Source organism: Neodiprion pinetum, chromosome 7 (assembly GCF_021155775.2).
Source record: "Neodiprion pinetum isolate iyNeoPine1 chromosome 7, iyNeoPine1.2, whole genome shotgun sequence".
In the NCBI taxonomy this organism is placed as follows: domain Eukaryota; kingdom Metazoa; phylum Arthropoda; class Insecta; order Hymenoptera; family Diprionidae; genus Neodiprion; species Neodiprion pinetum.
Genome location: NC_060238.1, coordinates 1,818,808 through 1,841,630, shown reverse-complemented (window position 1 = coordinate 1,841,630; position 22,823 = coordinate 1,818,808). Strand labels below are relative to the sequence as shown.

At 37.8% G+C, this 22,823-nt stretch overlaps 1 protein-coding gene across 6 annotated transcripts in view; it reads right to left on the bottom strand.

Moving 5' to 3' along the window:
* LOC124222723 (protein turtle homolog B) overlaps window positions 1-22,823 on the bottom strand; it is a 164,206-nt gene that overhangs the window by 979 nt on the left and 140,404 nt on the right. The window contains exons 8-14 of one of the 6 annotated variants that reach the window (XR_011177589.1): window positions 21,720-21,879; window positions 18,542-18,672; window positions 13,806-13,965; window positions 12,737-13,036; window positions 11,754-12,074; window positions 4,762-4,998; window positions 174-376 (exon numbers count right to left, since the gene is read on the bottom strand). Coding sequence is in view for 4 of the 6 variants with exons in the window: in XM_046633972.2 (XP_046489928.1) it covers window positions 3,758-4,050; window positions 4,762-4,998; window positions 11,754-12,074; window positions 12,737-13,036; window positions 13,806-13,965; window positions 18,542-18,672; window positions 21,720-21,879 (1,602 nt within the window). In the remaining 2 variants the exon portion in view is untranslated. Of the gene's footprint in view, window positions 1-173; window positions 377-2,795; window positions 4,051-4,761; window positions 4,999-5,409; window positions 5,554-11,753; window positions 12,075-12,736; window positions 13,037-13,805; window positions 13,966-18,541; window positions 18,673-21,719; window positions 21,880-22,823 lie in introns of those variants that run through there. The other 5 variants (XR_011177588.1, XM_046633972.2, XM_046633973.2 and 2 more) reach the window with 5 other exon arrangements.

Here is a 22,823-nt window from a genome sequence, read left to right as displayed (position 1 = left end):
AATAACAACGACATCTTAAAAGTATTTTTGCATCTGTACAACGAACATTGATTTAGCCTCGCGGATGAAGACCGAGAGGTTTAAACGCTACAGTTGTAATTTTCACTCTGCGAACTAAGCGCAATTAAGAGCAATTTTAGTTTTCAACATCAGACCCTGAATCAGGAACTTACGTGGAGGGCGGTGTGCACGAGGTTCCAGATCATGCAGTGTCTCCGGATTAGGCATTCTGTAAGCGTTTCATTCATTTTTTGCCCCCTGAGGTGGAGGAGTGAAGAAGAAAGGAGACAGGTCGAAGTTCGCGTCCTCCAGGGAGAACTGAGAGCCTGCATCTTAAGTAATCTTCACGATACCCGCGTCTCCTTTCACGTCTGACCTGAAACGCAACTCTTTCCGTGACTGTTCTCGAAAAAAAATTTATGTCGATTTCAGGTCATTTAACCCATTCAGTCACGCAATTCAGCATTTTTTCTTTTGTCTTTGGCACGGAGGTGCAATTATGCGTTTCCTATGTATATTTCGACGCCGAATGCGAATCTGATGTTAAAAATTTAATAAAATTAATAACAACACCTAAAATAGGATGAAAACGCGGTGAACTATCAACATTGTTTTAGACGGTCTTCTTGAATGAGATATAAATAATATAAAAAAGGAAATGAGAATAGGGTACCATTAATTGGTTTCTTGTGACCGAAGGGGTTAACATCATTTCATCTGATTTATCAAGTGGCTTAAAGTTATTATAAGTGGTGTCTTCACCGAATGAAACCGATTTTATAACAACTCGAGTCGCTCTAAATGTAACTTCCTTTCCGATTTCATTCGATTTCGAACCGCCGTCTCAGATTCTCATGCCGAAGTATCAATCGGATTGTTTTTTTTTTTTCTGATCACTTCTCCTCTTATTCTTTTTTTTTTTCTTCTTCTCATTATTCTTCGTCGTCCCCTGTCTTCCCGAGTGACTCGGGTACCCGCCCCGGTGAACTTCGAAAGTAACACAACTTCAGAATGCTTAATTAACTCGGGGGATTTGGTCGATGGGTGTTGGTAGGTAGGCTGCTGCGGCTGCCGTTGAAGGGAAAGATCGAAGTTCGTCCTTTCGAAACTTTTCGCCCCTCTTTCACCCTTATATGTTTATTTCTCTTTCTTTCCCGCGTCGCAGTAACTCGCGCGTACCGATTTCACCGCTAAAAGTATACCGAGTGTGCAACCAATTGAAAAGTGAATTTTCCACCATTTGAATACTTAGACTCGGTCGTAAGATGTCTTGGTAAGTATATATGGGTGGGATATGTATAGCCTTGGATATGTATGTACATGCATATGCATATTAGAAGATTACGCGAATTGAAATCGAATTAGACGAAAAATGAAGAGAATAAGATAAAGGAAAATTGGTGAAAATTTATGGAACTTCTCTGTGCTCTTCTCCTTTTTAGCAATTTAAGAATGTGTAGAGGAACGAAAGAAAATATAAACATGTCGGTGTATTGATATCGATTATCGTTGAATATTCTTACCTTTGTAATATTCTTCTTCTCCAGTTTCTCCTACTGTAGTCGCGCATCATGAGAAACTCTATAAATAATATTTAGAAGGAACGAAAACATGTTTATTTCTCATTTGATTCTTGTCTTTTTTTCCCTTCTTCTTTGTTTTCTGCAAATAATTAATTCACATATTTTCTTCGTCTTGTTTTTTCAAGTATTTCGACAGTTAGAACGGTTTTATTTTGGGAAATCCACGAGCTAAATGTTTCTTGTTTCGTAATTTTTACATCATACCAATATCACGTACATAATTTATGTTATATGTATTTGTATCATACTTAAGTATATTTATATTATTTACACATTTAATAATATAGGATGATGTATTATTGTTATTATTATTCGTTCATTGCTTAATGATATGGAGATTATTATAATGATAACAATAATAATCGCATTAACATTACGGATTGACGGAATTCTTCTATTTTACAATGCGAGATCTCCTTATTTAATTACATACACAATTATCGTGCTTGATTCCTGACATTGACATGAATTTATTATTTTTACGTTGTTAGTATTATTCTTACTACTATTATTAGTATTATTATTATTATTATTATTATTATTATTATTGTTTTTGTTATATGTAGGCATAATAAAGTAATGATAGCGATGCCGATATGCTCGTGAAGTATTTACAATGTCATAAGAATTGGAAAAAAATGGAAGGTTTTTTATGATTGGTTTTTTTTTTTTTTTTTTTTTTTTTCTAGTCTCACATTTTTTGTCCTCAGGAGCCTAAAGTTGTTATCTTTTGCAAATAAAATACATTTGCATGCGTATGTATACATGTATAACGTGTATATTGTATAATTATTATGTATATATTTATAATAATAATGATATAGACGTTGTCGTTCGTTTTCATTCGATAAAGACTAATTTGTTTAATTCTCTTTTTCTCTCAATCTGCACTTCTCACTGTTACTAATATAACAAATAAATAAATAACATTAATAACTGAATAAACTGTAAGCAAGTGAAACAGTTTGTTCAAAGCTGTGATGTATATATTTTTTCGCCCTTATCTTCTTTCGTACGAAATAATAATTGCTAATTTTAGCAGAAAAAAAAAAAAAATAGATAGGTATAATTCAAACTGCGCAGATAACTCGTTGATAAATTTTTAAAATCGATAATACGGCGATGTATAATTAATAACGATAGTGATAATCGTAATAACCATAATAATGATAGTGTCACCTACCACTAAAGATTTATAACAATTATATACAGTGATATAATATCAGCTAACAAACAGCAATACTTTTTTTCAATTTTTTTTCTTCTTATTCTAGTATTTTTTTTTTCTTCTGGTTACATCAGCATTCTCTCGCACACTTTATTTCATTCAATTCCATTCCAACCTTCTCTTACAATTTTCATTATTTTAATTTAATTTTTATCTAAATTACACGGAAATTTTTATGTTTTTGTAGTTTGTGCTTTTGCCATCTTGTTCTATTTACCGTTTTTTTGTTTTTATTCTTCTTCGCGTACAATCAAACAAACACACACGCTCACGCACACAAATAGTTCCGCACGCACAGACTCATCGTAGGAATTCATTGATTTAATTATTTGTTTATACTTCACGTTCGAAGTTATATTTTAATTTGTCTTGCGGTCTTTTTTTTCCGTTGTATTGTTATCGATTTAAATTTATTTATTGTACAATTGAAAAGTTATTTGTTTATTTTTTTTTTCTTTTTTTATTGACTAATAATCGTCTCTTACTTTTTTGCGTTATCCGTTCCGACATCTTCGTCACGTCGCGGAAAATTTTTATTCTTATTATCGTTTAGTTTCGAGAAATGAGTTTAAAAAAAAATATATATATATTATTCAGTCAAGGAAATTCATTGTAAATGATTAATATATACATAATGAGAAGGGAAAACGAAAATACCGAAAATCTAATAAAAAGGTGACACGGATGATTGGGAAATTTTCGTAACACGGAGTTTCGAAACTTGTCAAGTACCATAGGAAAAGAAAACTAGGTAGGAAAAATTGTATCGAAAGAAGGAGAAGTATAAAAACTTTGAAAAAACTTATTTATCTCTTCGCTATATAATTATTACTCACCGAAAGCACGTAAATTAATCTCATCTCTTCGGTTCGTTCGTCACAGTTATCATAAATTTAACTACATTATTACTCGCTTATACATCGAATAACGAATTGTTCCGAGTCGCCTAGACGCAGCTCTCCGGTAGCCTGTTGGCCATTAAACGCCTCTTGATCGCCTCGCCGTCGAGGCATTCGCCGGCTACGATGACGCCCTGAGCACCGCAGACGACGACACCCGGCATGCAGGGTATGGTGCTCCTCGATGGTAGCCTCAGCTCCGTAGGACGGCCGGCGAACTTTTGGCAGAGCTCGTCTATGCTGGGCGTAGGTCCCGGGGTGACCCATTGACCCGGTGGATAGCCGCCGATCTGACACTGATAGCTGGGCGGACTGACCTCGACCAGGTTGCCACCGCCTTCTGACGGCAGAGGTTTGCGCTTAACGGTCGCGACGAAGAAGGTGACGGAGAAACGCGAGGAGGAGGATGAGGGAGGACGAGGGAGAAAAATTGCAGGCGTGCCAGGAGGGAGGAAGATTGCACGCCGGATGAGGGTGAACGCGATGAAAGAAGGAGGGGACACGATGAGGATCAGAGGACGGAGATAAGGATTATGAAGATTACACTTAGGGGGGAATATGGTGTGGTTGAATATAAGGTACCGCTCGTGAACCTTGATTTACGGTTTGGCTTACCCGGTAAACGGTGGCTTTTTAACCATCTTCATCGTTATCCTGACACTTTTGGCGGCTTATCTTGACCTCGAATCAAGGTCCCTGACTACATTTGACCGCCTGCTTTTATTTAAAAGGGTGTACGGAAGATGGGGAAGAGATGAGATCGGGACGAGGATGAAAGTATTCACTAATTGTCAAGGTGATGTTTGACGCGAAGGGAGAAGAAATGAAGAAAGATAACGGCGAGGATCGCGTTGGGATGGAAAAGAAACTGTAAAAAATGAAGTTGACTTCCGATTCCAAGGTGAAGAGAAAGGAGACCGAGTTGAGATTCGATACAAGAACGACGAAGATGACGAATGAGGAATGAGGAAAGATGTGTACCCAAGACGATGAATACGAAGACAACGAAGACAACGAAGAATATAATGTAAGGAGAATGGAAACAACTCACCAAATTTATTTGGAATAACATCAGGGTCGGTCTCGATGGTCGTTTGAATGTTTTGCAGAGGGTACTGCTGGGAGTTTGGAACGTCGTTTATTTCCGTTGTTTTCTCGTGATTCCGGGTCTTCGAGACCCGCTCTCGACGTGCTCTTATCATCACGACTAAGACGACTGATCCCAGAGTAACCGCCGCTCCCACTGCCACTCCTATCAACGGTGACATCGCCATACCGGAATGCTGACCTGCGAACGGAAGATAGAAGAATATCGAGCGAATCGATTGGCCGACGAATGAAGGAAGGAGCGAAGCGATCGGTGAATTAGGGAGCAAACTGTTCGGTTGGAAGTTTTTACTGTCGAGAAATATGGTTTCGGGGTTCTTCTTCTATCTCCTCAAGTTTGGATCCAAATTCGAAATGGACGTATTAATTGGAATTAAAATTTGGATATGAATTGCTGTATAAATTTAATCTTCAATCTTAGTATACGTGGCAAAATTATTCGAACGAAAACTGGACTTTCCAAGGTACATTATGTAATTTTAGGAAGAAGAGACGTTTATAGAGAAATGAGTGAAAAGAAGAGGATTAGAGATGTTGCGCTGTCGATGCTTTTTCCAGTTGGATGATTAACGAAACTATTTCTTGCCTCGACGTCGTCTCTCTCTCTCTTTATGTTCTACCATTGTGCTGCACCTCACCCAGAATGTGAGGGTGGGTGTGCACAACGTTGAGCAATCCACTTAAGGTTTTCGTACAGGAAACCGCAGCCGGAAAGTATGTTTGTTCAGGTTGGTAGCTACGGGTTAAATAACAAGTCTACCGTAAATCAGAAGAAACAACGGATAAGAAATATAAGAGATGATGAGAAATTCGAATGAAAATGTTTCTCGCTTCTCTTTTCCTCAAAAAATCACGTGTTCCGTAAAAATCAACGATCTTATTCTTTTATGGTATTTAATTAATTTTCTGCATGATGATTTGACAATATTTTGCGAAATGAAAAAGAAAACAATGAACAGGACAGGTTGACGAATGATTTCTATTTTTATTTAATTAACAAAAAAAAAAACCCAAAAATAAAAATCACTTCACAGGGTACAGCAGAATTTCTTTTTTTTAAGGTAGTACCTATTTCGTATTTCGTAATCATAAATTACTTAATCAGGGAGAGAAAAAAAGAGGCTGAGGCTGACAACTAATCTTCGAACTTCGTTCCTCGTCGCAAAATCTTGCAAACGTTTATTTTGTACTTTTTTTTTTTCTTCCCTTTTTTCTTCCCCCTTTCTCTTTCCCCCGCATGTCATCCGGTACCCCGATAATATAAAGAGGTCTTATCTTTATAATACAACGACGGGTGCTGCAAGGATCGTCTAATAAAACGGTTCCTCCTTTCGGCGACGACGAGTATTACACTAACCATGAAATTGGATACCCTGTTTCTTCTCCTTATCCTTCTATTTTCTCCTCTTTTCCCTCAGTTCCGCCAGTTTTACACGCGAGGAAGAGAAGAAAAGCCTCGGTTAAATTACTGCACACACGCATTTGGTATACAACCATAATATACAATCCTTGTTTATTTATTTTTACATTGCAAAGTTTCTTTTCACGACTGAATAATTTTTTTTTTTTTTCACAGGTTCTTCATGGTGATTTTCAATTTCATTATTCGCGTTTTGACGTTATTGTTGTTCGTTACTTTGGAGTAATAAATAAACGAAGAAATTGATTTGGGTTTACAAAGAGTGGGAGAATTGAATTTGGCGTTCGAACGGGATCGAGTATCATCCGTACGAACAAATACGTAGGAATAAACCGAGTCTGAAAGTCGAGGGTTGAAGACCGTGATTTACATTCACGGTACGCGCCACCCTCTCTCTTTCTCTCATTCTCTCTCGGAGTTATTCCGGGCGTATAATTGCGCTCCCAAGATAAATATCTTTCGTTAATTCAGTCTGAACGGTGAACTACTTTGCTTAAAATACCCTTTTTTAACGTCTCTATATCTGCAAGATGATAATTCTCCCGTTTCTCGCCTTATCTCTTCGTGTAGCGCCTCGGGAGCGGGAAGTTATGAAGAGTACACGGTATAACTTCTCGTTTCATTTCCACGTTCCTTTTTGCTGTTCCCCAAAAATGGCGTGTGGCACTTTTGTAAAACGCGAACTTGAAGGAAATCGAAATTTCATTTTCCAAGAAAAAAAAAACAAACAAACAAACAAACAACCACGTAAGAGTAAGCCGGTTAAAAAAGATGACAAATTAAGAAACTGAAATAACGGACCACCCCCAAGCAACCGGAAGCTCTTTCAAATGATTCTTGAATATCTGGAATTCATAATTCTGTGAAATGGAAATGACGAATAGATTGTGGTTAACGACTTTAGTTAATTACGGTAACAAACGTTGTACGCATACGTATATAACACATGAATATGCACGAGGTGATATCCGGTTTGGGAAGAGCGCCGCTGTCCCGCTCACTCGAGTATACGACGTCTCTGCGTCTCTGTCGTTTACGTCTGTAATAGCCGTGGGATGCGGAGTAACAAGCGCTTATCAGAGGATTGCCCAATTGTCTCGCCTTGAAATTGTCCGACTGGTATTATTTACTCGCGTATACACGTATAATATGCATGCAATGGGAATTCCATGCGAACCCAACGAACGTCTGATCCTCGCCATATTTCATTTTCCTCGTCAAATTTTTCTGCAATTATCCCAACTCTGATACTGTACTCTGTATTTTTTCGAATTTTTTATTCAACTGGTCAAAAAAGAACGACTTCTTTTCTCTGCGCTTCGATTTCTGACTTGGAACGTTTCTAGACCGGTTTCATCGTCAAGTTCATAAAAAAAAAAAAAATGGAACTGGTCTGGAAATATTTCAAATGAAGAACAGAAATCTTGAGAATATTTCAGTAACCTTCAGACCCTTAAAACGATGGGTTGGTTTTCCACCGTTTTTAGTTTCAATTTTTGTTCTTCCTATACGTTCGCACAATTGATACTAAATTTTGTGTTTAACCATTTCGTTCGTCGATTTGGATATGTTCTATGCAGGGATAAATAAATGTGTACCTACCCCTGGAATTGATCGATGGGTAAAACGAGGGAAACGAGAAAGGGAGATTAAAAGCCGTTATCTCGTTTCCTTCATTGCGTCGTTTATAAAACGAAAACCCCGGCAGCCCTGCGCCTTCCCTTAATTCGAGTTTCCCCGTGTACGTGTAAGGGATGGGGTTGAAAATGCTACAGGTATAGAGAAGGTACCTGTATAACCTTGTAGATCCTAACCTAACCTCGTCTTAAGCCTGAAATTATTCAACCCCTGCCGCCCAAAACTCGAACCGCCTCCAGGGTTTCGCCTTCGTTACGAATTCGTGTAACTCTAGCAATATGGATTATAATTTTGCGGGTTGTCTGCATGGCTGATTACGTTAGACGTGCGAAATATCACAGGGGATGATGATGGGGTAAATTATTTTACGAAAACCGAGCGTTTCGAATTTTTATGAATCCGTAATACCGAAGTTCGTCTCAACAAGTTTATATTCCTTGCGAACGGAAAAAAGCGTCTCACTTTGATGAGAGTGAATGAACGGATTCTAAGGGAAAAAAAAAAAAAACAATACGATAGAAAAAAAAATATTCTTCACGTTGCAGGGAAGTAAAAAAGGGATCTAAATAAACAAAAAAAAAATGCCTCTTGTGAAAAGATGATATGCGAAAAGGACTTTGGAGGAAAGTGGAAAAGGAAACCGAGGAAAATTACTCCTGTGAAAAAATAATACGCGAAAAAGTTGTGGCTAATCTGTGAGTGGCTGGTTGAAATAAAATTACATCCGCATACGATATATATTGTACATATGTGCGAAATAATATATCACGTGATGTAGATGCAAGCATAAAAAATATATACATGTATAAACCGTACGCGAAGCATAATATATTCGAGCTTTTCAAGGGCTTCGAAATTTTTGTGCAAATTACCTTTTCAAAGGTGTTTTTCAGGGGTTTCTCTAACATTGTTTTAACGTTGTACGAATATGTTATTTGCAGAGGATCAAAGAGAAGATTTTCGTTCTCCTTGCGCTGAAATTTATACAGTACTGCGGTTTGTTATATCGAAGGAAAACGACGAAAAGGAAGTGATAAATATAGAGGGTGAAAAAAAATAGGGTGTGGAGTAAAATTTTGCTTATTGAAAATTTAAAGTAAAATATTCTACCATAAATAATTTCTTTGCCATCGGCTCGATATATTTTACTAAAATATACAATATCCAAAAGAATCGCAGCGATATGAAAAAATGAAGATCAAAAATGTCATTTTTACGACAGGGCGGAGTCAAAAGTTACGGCGGGTAATACGACGAGAGGTAGATAAAGTGCAGGTACAGCTGCATTATGAGTGGGCAGAGGAGGATGAAGAGAGTTGGGAAAATCGTGGCAAGTATTTTTATCCGAAGAGAAAACCCTGCAGCAGAGTCACTCGGAAATTTTATTATCACGGTTGACGCGTGATTCTCTTCGCCTAGGGGATGAAGGGGGATAAAATAGGAAGAAAGCAGCGATCGTAAAGGTTAGAAACCCGATTTATTGGCGGCGTCGTAATTTTTTGTCACTTTACCAATCGAGGAGGGGAGAACCTGGCGGATCTAACGCGGAATGATAGCCAACATCGATCAACGACAACCTCACTCAGCCTCTCTCGAATCACGAGTGTATTACACGGACGTGTATAAGCCCACGTCTTTCCTGTCTGTTTACTCGTGTCTGCTGCCTTTTTCTGTGCATTGATATTCGATTGCTTGTACAGGAGGAAAGGCAAGTTACGCAACCCTCTGCGTATACATTCCTGCTACGAGAATTCACAAAAGAGAGAAGACCTTGTGACAATTTCAATTTTTTGGTATTTTAATTTGGTTGGCTGATTTATTTGTTTTTCAATTCTTATTATATTATTTTTTTTTTTCAATTCTTATTATTATATTTTATTACGGTGTGATTTTGTTTCGTTTTCTTATTTAGCGCTTTAAACGTTTTGAGCTAAAATATTGTTTGACGAACTGTTTGAAAAATCGATGCCGTTCGTTAAATAAACTTCGATCTTCGCAGATCGCGAATTCTTTATTCTAAGGGTGAAAAAAAGGTAAAGGAGAAGAAGAAACGCTGTTCTTCATTTTTTCAGTCCTTCTATTTTATCTCACTCCAATCTATTTTTCCTTTTTTTACACGCGCTGTCTTGGCGAAAATTCCAATTCACGGTCAAATTGCAGGGGGACTTTTAGATTTTGCAATTATACACCGTTTTCACCGTTTTCTGGAAACGAGAGAGATATTCGCGTAAAGAGAGAAAGAGAGAGAGAGAGAGCCGCACGCGCTAATTAAAAGTTTCCCCCGCGTTGGTGAAGTTGTTTTGTTGAATTAAGACCCGACTGTTCTGACTTATATATATATATATATATACCTCACAGTTTATGAAGCAGCTGGAAAACGGAGGCAAGGAACAAAGTATGAGGTTTCAGAGCAAAGTCGAAACCGGGCGAGTCACACAAGTTCAAAGAAAAATGAGAGGAAGAAAAGTATGAGAAAAAATATCGGGCGTTTCTTTTCTGGACAGTAAAACCAGACGTGCGCTTTTCTTTTTTTTGTCATCATACAATATGTATCGTTAGAGTTGTTTTTTGTTCTTCTTGTCCTTCGGCATCCCTTTTCATTCATTTTTATTTTTTGTTTTTTGTTCTTTACCTCAAGTTTGTTTTTACTTGTACCACAAAGTCTCGCGAACGAGAATAAAGAGATAAAAATCTCCTCCGCCCCCCCCCCCCCCCCCCCCTCCTCCCTCCGCAAGAGGTGCGCGATGGACATATAAATTATTGATACATTTTTATTCGGTGTAAAATACTGTATTACGGGTGGCAGCTAGGTATACATACACGTTATGTAAATCGTTCAGGTATACCGTAAAGGTTATGATAATGTTTCTACAACAAATATACATAAATATATTGTATACATTTATAGCCCGAGAATAATTGAATAACATGAATAAGTAAAAAGAAGTCTCGAGTTTTCGTGGAATCCCGAGTCCGGTATTCAAGTAAACTGAATAGTAGTATTAAGAAAAAGAGGAAAGAAGAGGTAAATAAAAAAAGCAAACAACTATGAATATGAAAAAATATGAATAACAATAACGAGAAGAAATGACAAAGTGAAACGAAAGAAAACAAATAAAAAGGGCTAGTCTTTGACCAAGATTCGTTGTCTAACTGTAGTATTGTCTAAAAGTAATTTTCATTATTTGCCAATCTCACAAGTGACAGCAACAAACGCTTCTCTTCCTCGTTTATCTCATTTTTCATTTTTGTTCTAATATTTTTTGAAAATTACCGACCGAATGAAAATTGAGGTTCTCCCCCCTTTTGTTACCCTTGAGACTGTTAGACTAATTAATGTATAAGATTGCGCGCCTTATTTCAGGAGTGAATTCGCTAACCTCGCGTGTACTATTGTCGGGGATTATTATTATCGTTTATCAACTGTCCGCCCGCCAGACTTACAATGCCGAAAGAAAAAGAAAAATAATGAAATAAAATAAACACGAGAAACCAACGCTAATAAAAAAAATAAAAAAAAAAGAAAAAGAAAACGAAAAGCACATGCAAAAAAATCCGCGTTTCTGGGTCAAACGCGATAATTTTCACGAAGGTTGCACGAAGGAGTTGAAGAGAAGAGAGAGAGGAGAAAAAAAAACAGTCATCCAACAACAAAAAAGTAGACTGATAAATAAATCTTCGGATCGACATTCAGACGTAAAATCGACGATAATTTCGATTCGAAAAAATTGCAGGCGTAGACGGAATTGAAGATAAAATTTTTTGAAGATCTTGAGCATATGTTACAGTGACTACGTGTAATACACACGTTATGAAATGATGTAAGAAAAAAAAAAATCAACCAAGAACCTGGATTACGAAGATGTCGAAAAACTCACCGGTTCGTTTCTCAGCGTCTCTGAAGGTGACTTCGCTGAGTACGACGGCGGTGCTTCGCCCCTTGGCGTTGACGGCGTAAACGGCAACGTGAACACCGGCATCGACGGTCGCCTCGATGCCAGCTAGGGAAAAAACCGGCTCGTCGAGATTCGAAACGTTGTAAAGCGGTTGGGTGCTCGATAAGAAATCAATGTCGCCGTGGAAAACCTCGAGGACGAAACGCTGTGGCAAACCGCCGTCGTATCCTGGCACACAACGCACCTCAACGCTCGTGTATGTCTGATTTGCCAACGAGCAGTTTCTCACGGGGGAAGGTTTTCCTAAAACAGGTCACGAGAAGCGGAATTATTCCCGTGTTTCAATTTATTCATTTTCGTTTCTTTTCTTTTTTTTATTTTTTTTTGTTCCCAACAGAGGAAACGAGATTCAAGACGACGACTCGTGAGAACAAGAAGAGAGAACGTCAGGTGAACAACTTGCGGGAAGAGAAAGTATCGAATTTATAAAACAGAGTGACGTGAAAGCTGATAAAAATAAACAAAGCTGTTGAAAAATACTTTGTACGCGATAGGTTTTTTTTTTTTTTTTTTTTTTTTTTCTCCCGTACCAAAGATTTCGACTGAAAAATGTTATAACAAAGGAGAAGAGAAGAGAAAAATCGACGATGGAAAGTGAGGGAATAACATCGGCGTCGGAAATTCAAGATTCAACAAATGGAAGTTGAATAAAGACTAAGGGTAGAAATAATGTTGAAACTCTACGAGGTCAAAGTTAGCAACGTTACAGTAACGATGCATGCTTAGGAAAAATCGCGCTTGCACTTTGCGCATTAAGGATTGTCTGAAATCTGACAAACATACGTACGACAAAGAAAAAAAAAAAAATCAAATTTGACTCCTCGATGGTCGGTCAGAAATTGCCCAACAACGATTTATTCCTTTACCTCCGACGTTTCGTTACCTCGTCAAATATGACAACTCACCTGCGGCAACCAGTTGGAAGAGGCACGGTTTTGTCTGCGAACCGACCGCGTTGTCCGCCCAACAGCTTAGAGTTCCGTAATCGCGTTCGCTGCTCAGGGTGTACCTGAGGGTGCTGCTGACTCCGTTGTTCGATACCCGATGGGTGCTGGAAACGACTTCCAGAGTCTCCCCGCTGTTGTTGAACTTCCACCGGAAGCTGTGGGCGGGCGGATGTGCTTCGACCCGACACACGACGTCCAACGACTCGCCCTTCGAAGCCCCGACAACGATCACCCTTTCGTCCTTGCAGACGGGGGTAACTGCCGAGTTGAATTTGTGCAATTTTACGTGTTGCGAAAAAAAAGAAACAAAAAAAAAAAAAGAAAAGGAAATTCGTTGGGAGTAAATTTTTAACAATGATAATCTGAAAATTTATCCAAGATCGCGAAGGGAAACTCTGTAATCTTGATTGGTCGGGTAGATCTAAGTCAAGAGCGCGTGGTAAAAATTTGTTAGATTGATGTAATAAAAAAAAAAAAAATTCGCCAACCGACGATAAAACTTGTGCAATGTAATGTCTCGTGATATTGGATGATTTTCCGAGCACGTGTTTTCGCTTTATTACCGACAAATTTTACGACTCGCTGGCCGGGCCAAAAGTTTTCTAGCCGCGATAGCGAATTCTCCAAAAGAGTCACGGTAGCCGTTTTATCTCGAATTTTCTGCCTGCGTTTTTTATTTTTTTTTTTTCTCTTCCTTGCGTTTCATTTCCCTCGAGCCGGAAGAAATTCCTTGTGACAATCCGAAATTCGAGTGATAAAAGTAAGGAGAGAAGAGGGGAATAAAATTTTATAAAAAAGGTCCTTTCCAAAATCACGTCAAATATGTACAAACAATCGAGCAGTTGGTTAAAAAATCTGAAAAACTTCGGGGTACCGTTTTGGAATTGCGACGATTGTAGAAAACATTTTGAGAATAATCAAAAATCGTGAGGGTCGGACGTTGGTTGGGTTCGCATGAAATTTCCAATAAAACACTGACGAGAAAAAAAAAAAAAAAAGAATGGATAGAGTAAAAAGCTCCACTTACATTTCACTCTGAAGGGTAGCGGCTCGCTTCTTGTTTCGCCTAGATCGTTGCTCGCTGCGCAAATGTAAAGACCGGCGCTGCCCCTTGTCACAGTTTGAAGAGCCAGACTCTGGTTCGATATTATCGTTTTTGCCGACGAATTGTGTACCAGCAGCTCGTTCTGAGTTACAAAAAAAAAAAAAAAGAAAAAAAAAGAGCAACCAGAAATAGAGTAAATTCAAGGATTAGAAGAAAATAAAATTATACACAGGATTGTTCGGATCGATGAATATTTTTTTTCTCCGTGCAATAAATTTCCGCCCCGATTTCGACAACCTTTTTTTTCCGGTAGTGTGGCTTAAGGATTATTGTTCTTTGGCAGGGTATTGAATTATTTTTGTTCAATTTCTAGACACTTGTTATCAATCTCAAGTAACTCTGCGGTTTGTCTCTTTTTTTAATTTAAATATTACATACATATATATGCACGATGTTAAGTAAACATCGAAATTGAAAAAAATACAGTGTAAATTGGATCAGCTGTATGTACAACGTGTCAAAATTCTCTCTCCATCAACGTCAACGTCAATTTCAACGTCATAGTCACCGAACAGCGAAAAAAAGAGAAAAAAGTGTGTTAAAAAAAAACAGAATAAAAAAAAAACTACAAAACTCGAGCAATTTCTGTCACGTTATGAAACGCGATGATCGAAGCGATGCTTGCAGATCGTGTTTCAGATCAAAAGAACTCTACGCAGAGAAGGTAAAAAAAAACAACAACGAATAAATAGAAAAAGAGCTAGACAGACAGCGGATGTGAGATAGATGGAATGAAAAAAAAAAAAAAGAAAAAGAAATGATGAAACCGCAATTGGAAATCACGATAGCTATGCATTTCATTTTTTCTTCCACGCTAGTTGGTGGATCAGTTTTCTGCGGGAATAATTTTCACGCGTTTGCGGAAGCAAGGAAATAGAAAAAAGAGAAAAAAAAGAAACAGAAGTCAGACGATCGCAAAAATTAGATTTCCTTACTTTTAACCTGTTTATTTTGCATCCCCGTAAATCTTGGGTACGCGTTATATATCAACAGCGATGATCAGAATTGCGTTCAACCCGCGTGAATTTTTTTTCAGGTAATTCAATTCGATCTGATTTTCTTGTATTTTCCTCTTTGTTTATTTTATTTTATTTTTTTTTTTCTTCTATTTTTCTTTTATTCGAGTTTTTCCTCCGTAAGGACGACGATCTCGACGGCAGTTTCATCGTCTGCAGGTTTCATTTCCCATAACCATTCGAAGAGGGGGCGAAGACAATTCTAAATCGATTTAAAACGAGGCCATTTGAATCTCGAGGAGAGACGAGTTGCGGGAATACATCCTCCCTTTCTTCTTCTTCTTTTTCTTCTTCTTCTTCTTCTCATTCCTATTCTTTTATGTATCTCACAAAAACCCCGCGACGCTATAAGTGATAACAATTATTCACCGGTTCCCCGCGTCGGGAGGAATTTATTAAATGGATTTTATAATCTGATATCTTGCATTTATTTACGCGAGGGTATTTTCATCCCTGCCCCTTATTATGTTCCCCACAACTTGACACAATTTTTTCACCCCATAATTCAACCGTAAAATACGCTCATCGATTTGCAGAATTATATTCGAAAATACAAAAAAAAAAAGTATCACAACTTGTCGTTTTTCATTTTTTTACATTTGTTATCATCGATACGAAATTTTCAAACTTGGAAGAATAAACTTGTAGTTTTTTTCTTCTTCTTCTTTTGATCGCGTTTCGCGAGATGAAAAAATTCTCACTATTCAAGACTGAAATAATAATTCCCATTGGCGTTCATACTGATGCAATTATTTGTTACTTTATCATATTAGAAACGTCACTGATGCCGATCGCGGTTTCACGGCACGCTTCTCCGCTAATCAGATTTTGGGGGTATTTGGCTTAAATAAGGGTTAACTAGTCCCCCACCCCTACCTTACTTTCCAACCAGGTTGGATACCCTTCCAATTCCGTCGAAAACTTTAACTTGATTTGAATCAGCTGCTGCTACTGCTGCTGCTGGAGTCCCTTAACTTCATTTAGTCGAGAAAATATGTACATACACACATACGGATGTACGTATGTATGTATTCACGTGTATGAGAACACTTTAGACGAATTTGTCGAAACTATTATTTTTTGTATTATTGCTACGCTAATTGTGAGTATTTAAATTTATAAAAATCCAGGGATATTTATTAGGATCGACAAACGGAAATATTGAAATAAGTGATGAACGAAAAAAAATCCATTTCAACCATCGTAGAGTGAAATAAATTGGCGTATATATTAATTAGATTTTCAACAATTTTCATGCTATTTGAAACGAAAATAAAAAGAAAGAGAGAAGGACGAACGATGTTCTTTTTATAAATTTGTTTTTCCTCCACCGCAAACGTTACACCCGATTTTTTCCCCCCAGTTTGAATGAAAATAATTCGGCATCTTTTTCCAACCTTCGCACGGCGTATTTTCGCCTATGACTAATTCCACGTATAAGCGGGTGCCGAGTGCGTTATGTACGTCCGGGGTTTTGCGCGACTGGGAATCCCGTTCCCTCGGGAATTCCGGTTGGGGTTTAACCGGGATAAACCCGAGGCTTAACCTATGCCGCGCAGGGAGGACGACCTCCGATTCGGCTCATCTAGGCCTCCCTTTGCCTCCTTTTGCCTCCCCTTCGCTCTTCTCTCGCGTTGAAACGCGCCTTATATACACCGGGATTACAGTCTAGTTTAATTGAGTTGGCTCGTTAATTGCTGGAAATACTGTCCCCGACGATCCGGGCTGGAACCCGAAACTGAGACCTCGTGATTTTCATTTTCTTTTCATTTTATTTTTGTCCTTCGGGATAGGAATAAATTCTTACAAGGATACGGAATTTTTTCAGCCAATGCGAAATTCCGTTTTACGGAATCGGCCGAGTGAAAAATCCGATACTGATCAGACTCGGCAGGCAAATGAAAAAGTTTTGAGAGAAAAATTTAGAAGAAACAAAATCTCTGAAAAACAACAAATCTATACGACCGATCGACTATTTCTTCGATAATTATCAACATCGCGCGTTTGTCCAAAAGTTTTATCTCCGTGTAAATACGTTTTACGTATGTATACACAGATATATACGTTAAGTAGGTACGTATACGTCTTTTTCCGTAGGTGAAAACTTTCACCTCGTTCAATTTGCTCCGCCACCTGAGCCACGCAACTTTAGCTACCGTACCAAACGTATACACCTGCGCATGTATATTATCCTACATATATATATATATTTATATATCTGCGCATGTGTGTGCGGAAACACACGTACACGCAAAACAATTCTTTCGTAACAGAGTTGCAGCATCGATAATTGATTCGGCAATTCGATCGAGCAATAATAAATACAAATTTCTTCTCTTTGATTCTCGTAACATAGATTTTTCGCATTCTTGATCGCATTTTTCCCTACTAATTAATCGTATACCTGATGAAACGCAAAAAGATGAGAAAGATGGGAGAGAAAAGAAAAAAGAAAAGAAAAAAAAGAGCAGTAAAAAGAAAATATTACGTATACGTACAAATGTTATACAGGGTGTCCCATTTCAAAAAATATCCTCAAATATTTCGATAACCGAGCATTAAAAGTATACGAAGGACTTTTCAACGAGAGATAAGAAAAATGCAATAAAAAATCGGAGGTTCCTTTTGAATGAAAAAAGTTGGGCCTCGCGTCCTTTTTCATATACTACGACAACTTTTGTTGGAAAGAATTTTCAATTCAATGCTTAGATTTCGATATACCAGAGGATATTTTTTACTTTCAATGGGACACCCTGTATAATTATATACATTCGTCCAGCTGTTTGTATAATTGTAAGTGACGTTAGTTCTGTGACACGCGGCGTATTTGAGGGTGCGGTTAACTCCTAATTAAGCCTGCCAAAGCTAACACGTCGCGTACGTGCGTCGTGTCTTTGTAAAACCGCGATACATTATACATAAAATACAACTAGCGCGTAATCAAGAAATTCAATCTTTACCTGAGAAAAATTCAACGTTATCGTAAAACAATTAATGTTGCAATTTTGTACGAATCACGAATCAAATAAAATAATAACAATAAAAAAATTTTAAAAAAAGATCTAACGAAGATACACAACGAGAGATATATTTTTTTCGATCGAATGAAGTCTGATTATATTTTTAAGCCGCAAGTTTCACCAGCGCCAATCTCTTTACCCAGCATCTGCCGATCCTTATTCTTTTTCTTTTTCTTTATACATTTTTTCTTTCTTTCCCGACGCTTTCACCGCTGCTGCTTCTTATAAAACTTCTTCCAACGCGTTCTATCATACATACGTACATGTATATTCTCTGTTTTGTACCCTCGTTTCAGATGATAATAAACTTCTTCTTCGACATATGTGGCAAGAATATAATATTATGTGAAATAAAGTGTGATAACAAAGCAGAGAACGGTGAAAACATGTCGACTGATTCGAAGTCTATTTATCATTAATAACGAATTAAATGAGATTCTTGGTTTTCGCCAAAAACTCGGTAAAATCATTACCTCGGGTTGTAATTTTCTTGCTTAATTTACAGCCAAATAGTAATTTCGAGCCGATATATAGACAAGTGCTGTGTAAATAATTTTACAACGTATTGCACGCGGTGCGCGTGTGTGTATATTATATGTATATGTATGTATTGTTGACTCACGTTGTGATACCAGGTTAGCTTCCTCCACGGCGGATTCGCCTTGACGTGACACTCGAAATAGACGTCAACCCCTTCCTTGATGTCCTCAGGGCTCAAAGTTAATCCCAACCTCAGCGAAACGATTGGCGGATCTGTAAAACAAGACCCTTCAATTAACAACATTTGGTTGGGGTTGCGTTAGTGATTAGAATTAGAAAGTCGAGGATTTTTCATTATCTTTAATTCTGATTCCACGACCGCAAGTGGAATGAGCAAAAAAACACTAAACCAATCACGATTTTCTTTACGATTATTCCATTTTGCATTTTATTATCGAATTATTTTCAGGGCAATGTACCAATTAAAGACAAAACGGCGATAAAGAAAGGAAACGAGAGGGAGAGAGAGAGAGAGAGAGAGAGGGAGAAAGAGAAGGAAATGGAATCATATAAAAACGCCGGAGTGCAGCTGCGTCGGAATAGAAATTAGGCAGCGACGTAGAAATTAAATCACAGTGTGAGAATAAGAGTAACGTAAAATAAAAGTAGAAGAGTAAAAAGAGGAGAAAGAAGGAGGGTGGTTGTTTTTTTAAGTAAAGCAAAAGATGGAAACTTAAAAATTACAAAGAAAAAAAAGTGGCGAAATTAAGACGAGAGAAAAATGTTTGCAGCAGCAGCAGCAGCAGCAATTTTAACGAAATGCATCTGCAGAACTCGAGTTTATAAAATACGTATCTCTGTGTAAACAAGGTTTGCGAATGAATACAACATTCTTAATTTTTCCGTTTCAGATACCTCGTTGAACCTGAAGGTGAAAACGTCGTTTATTCCCTTTTTCGCCGAGTTATTTTTATTCCATTTCTCCCTGTCTCTCGATCTTTGGCTTTTCGTACAAATATATATTGTTATTTATACTTGAGTAGGCACAAGATAACTCTTCTATAAGATGAAGGAAATATTGGTAAACGAGTATATCTTAACTCACCGATATAAACTCGGATAGGAATGAAACGAATCGGAAGAAATTGAGGAAATAAACGCACAGAAAGTCTCGATATGAAAATATGCTTCGAGTGAAAAATCGAAATTAAGTACACGAGAACATAGTTAAGCCAAAATCTACCGCAAAACGAAGAATATTAATTCGTTTCCTCAACCATCGAAATTTGAAAATAAAACTGAAAGTTACAAAAAAAATTACGTAAAAAATTCGAATCCCAGTTTCATTTCAGAAATGTATCACATATTATTTTATCCAATTGTTTTCATTTTCCACGTTTCCTTTTCGATATTTTGAAAACGGCAGAGCCTCTATTGAGCGGTTTTTCATCGTCGGAGGCGGTAGAGAAATAAAGGAAGGAAGGAAGGAAGGAAGGAAGGAGGGAGGGAGGGGAGAAGGTAAGGCGAGGTCGGGGACGAGGGCGTCGGTGTCAAGTTTCAAAGGGGTTGTAATTTGAAGGATCTCAGGGCGATGGTCAAGGTAATTGAATACGTGCCGTGACGTCATCTCGGTTTACTCGGGGGGCTTTTACCGCCCCTGTTACTTGTTACCGTCTTTGTGGGTGTGTAGAGCCGTTACGCGCGGACATGCGAGAGGAGAGAGAAGCCCGGAATGAGAGAAGAAAGCTCGGCTCACCGAACCCTAATTTGTTCAGCTTCCATACTTCCATTTGTAAAGCGAGAGAGAGAGAGAGAGAGAGAGAGAGAGAGAATAGAAGGCTGGAGGCTGCAGGAGAGCCTCAATTTCTTATTTTTATTTTATCCGTGTATTTCATCCCCGAGCTACCCACTCTTGAGAATAAAAAAAATATATACGCTTTTCACGTATTTCCGCATCGTCGAAGAAAATGATTTTCCGAGTAGCCAAAGAAAGAGAAATAGAGAGAGAGAGAGAGAGAGAGAGAGAGAGAGAGAGAGAAAACAAACACAGACGTTACCGAACAACAAAGATAATGATTATATTATAACCATTATTCGGTCAGAATTTCAAAGTATAACTTTGAACCGGATTGAGAAACTAATTTTCAAGCTTATTATCATTACGAATTTTAAGCTGAACTGCAGTTTTGCGATTGAAAATTTCTAGAATTTTTTTCCGTACTGCAATTGATACGCCGTAATATAGAAAATTTCTGGTAATGCTTGATGGTGAATTTTTCAACGATGCGATATCCGGAAAACAAGTTCAAGCTTTTCGTTCGATTTTATAAGCTTTGGATTCTTAAACTTTTTATCCAACAAAATAGAATAAACGACATGTCTGAGAAAATGATGTTCTCGTTTTCGATGTTTTTATATTTCGAATATCCTTCTTCGGTTCGCTGATTTTGTCCTATTTTATACACGTTTAACTTCGCCGGCGTTGAAAAAAAAATTCAGAGTGATCAAACTGTTCGTTTTTTATTCAATCATTAATTCATTCTCTTTTTTTTTCTGCCGAATCGCAACTCGAAATACAAGCTTGTAACTTTGGCGAATATTTTGCTAAGGCTGTAAAAAATGTATATATATATATATGAGGAATCGTTATACGAATGGGAAAAGTTTACGATGCAAAAGAGTGAGTGTCAGAGCCAGGCAGCGTGTATCGAGGGGTGTAATTTTGTGATAAATTTCAACGGGCAATAAAACTTGTACGATATGTATCGGATATCGGTTCAAGTCCCGTAGAATGATGTTTGCACTGTGCAATAATATGTAGCGAGGATATCGTATTTGCGACAAAAGTATCAAAGAGACAATCTCCTTCTCTTTCTCTCATTCTCATTCCCATACGCGCGCATATGTATGAAACGACCAAAGAAGAAAATGGAAGAAAATGACAATGCGAAAAGTAGGAGAATAGATAAAGAAGGAAAAAAAATGAAAAAAAAGAACAGAGTAAAACCCCGCGCGGTACAATAAATGAAATAAAAAGGATCAATATCCTCGTAAAACGTATAAGGATAATAAAACCGAGTGGCAAGAAATGCGGGGGAAAATATGGAGGGAATGGACGAATAGAAAATATCTGTCGATGCAAAAAAACTTCCACATCTCTCTGTCTGTAATCAGTCCTTTTGTTTTCATTAAACTATGTTTTCAACCATTTTAGAGGTACGTTGCAGGTATAAAAAATAGGAAAAACGCGAATTTAGGAACGAATGATACACGGCGTAAAAAAATATAGTCGATATATATAATGATATTATCGGACTTACATTCGACGTTTATAACCCAGGAAGTTTCCAAGTGTAGACCGGTCACGTTTCGATTCTCGGCCCTGCAAGTGATAGTTTTTCCATTGTCCTCGACCCTCGGCTGGAAGCTGAGCAAACTGACGGTTCGATTCTCTCGAGTTTCTTCCTCCCAGGGTTTCCTCTGCAACGGTGAAACAAGAATAGAAGAACTTTTATTTCGGTGTTCGGTAGTAAAATTTTTAAAGAATTTGTACGATGATTCAGAAGCAAAGAATTTTTTTTTCGTTTTTTCCATCGCTTGTACTTATAGAAATTGACGTATTACAATCATTTAACAGCGATTGATTACACACGCCTCTGATTAAATGGTAATATTAAAGTCTCCAAGCTGTTGTTTCAAATTCAGAGAAACCGGAACGTCAAGAGGAAAGAAGATCGGAGGGAAAGAGGAAAAGGACGAAGTTCTCGTAAACTTTCAAATATTTTCCATCTAAATAGAACAATGGAACATGGTAAATAGAACAAAACTGGCAAGGGTGATAAACTTGGCCGTTTATAGTGTACGATGTTTGAAAAAATGATTTTTAATTACACGGATCTCTGAATTCTTGCAACATATGCGCACTGTGCTTTAATGGTATCTCGTATATACGTGTATACACGTATACAATGCGTGTTCGCGTATGCAATACGTATGTAGGTACACATGGTGTTGGTAGGGGGTGAAGTACAACCTGATTCCTGGTTATCGATAATGCTACGCGTCCCCAGGGAATTTCTCCCCTTAACTATCTCCATTCAAGTCCTGAACTACAGAGCGTTGCCTACATACCCTTCCCATCCGCTCGTCGCGTTCTATTTGCAGCTATACTGCCCACACAGAGCTCCACGTCGTGTAACCAAAAGCGAAAGCTTTTACTCGACGATTGGTTTTACAGTGAAATGTGAGAATTTAATACGAGTGTTTAATTTGTTCATTTATTTCTTTACTTTGTTTTCCGAAATTTGTTTTTCCTCGTTAGGCCAAATTCAAAGCCTGCAATGGATTTTTTACGAAATGCGTTAATTTTATCTGGACATAATACGCTGGCAATGATCAAGCGAGTGTAACAAACATCGTTAATA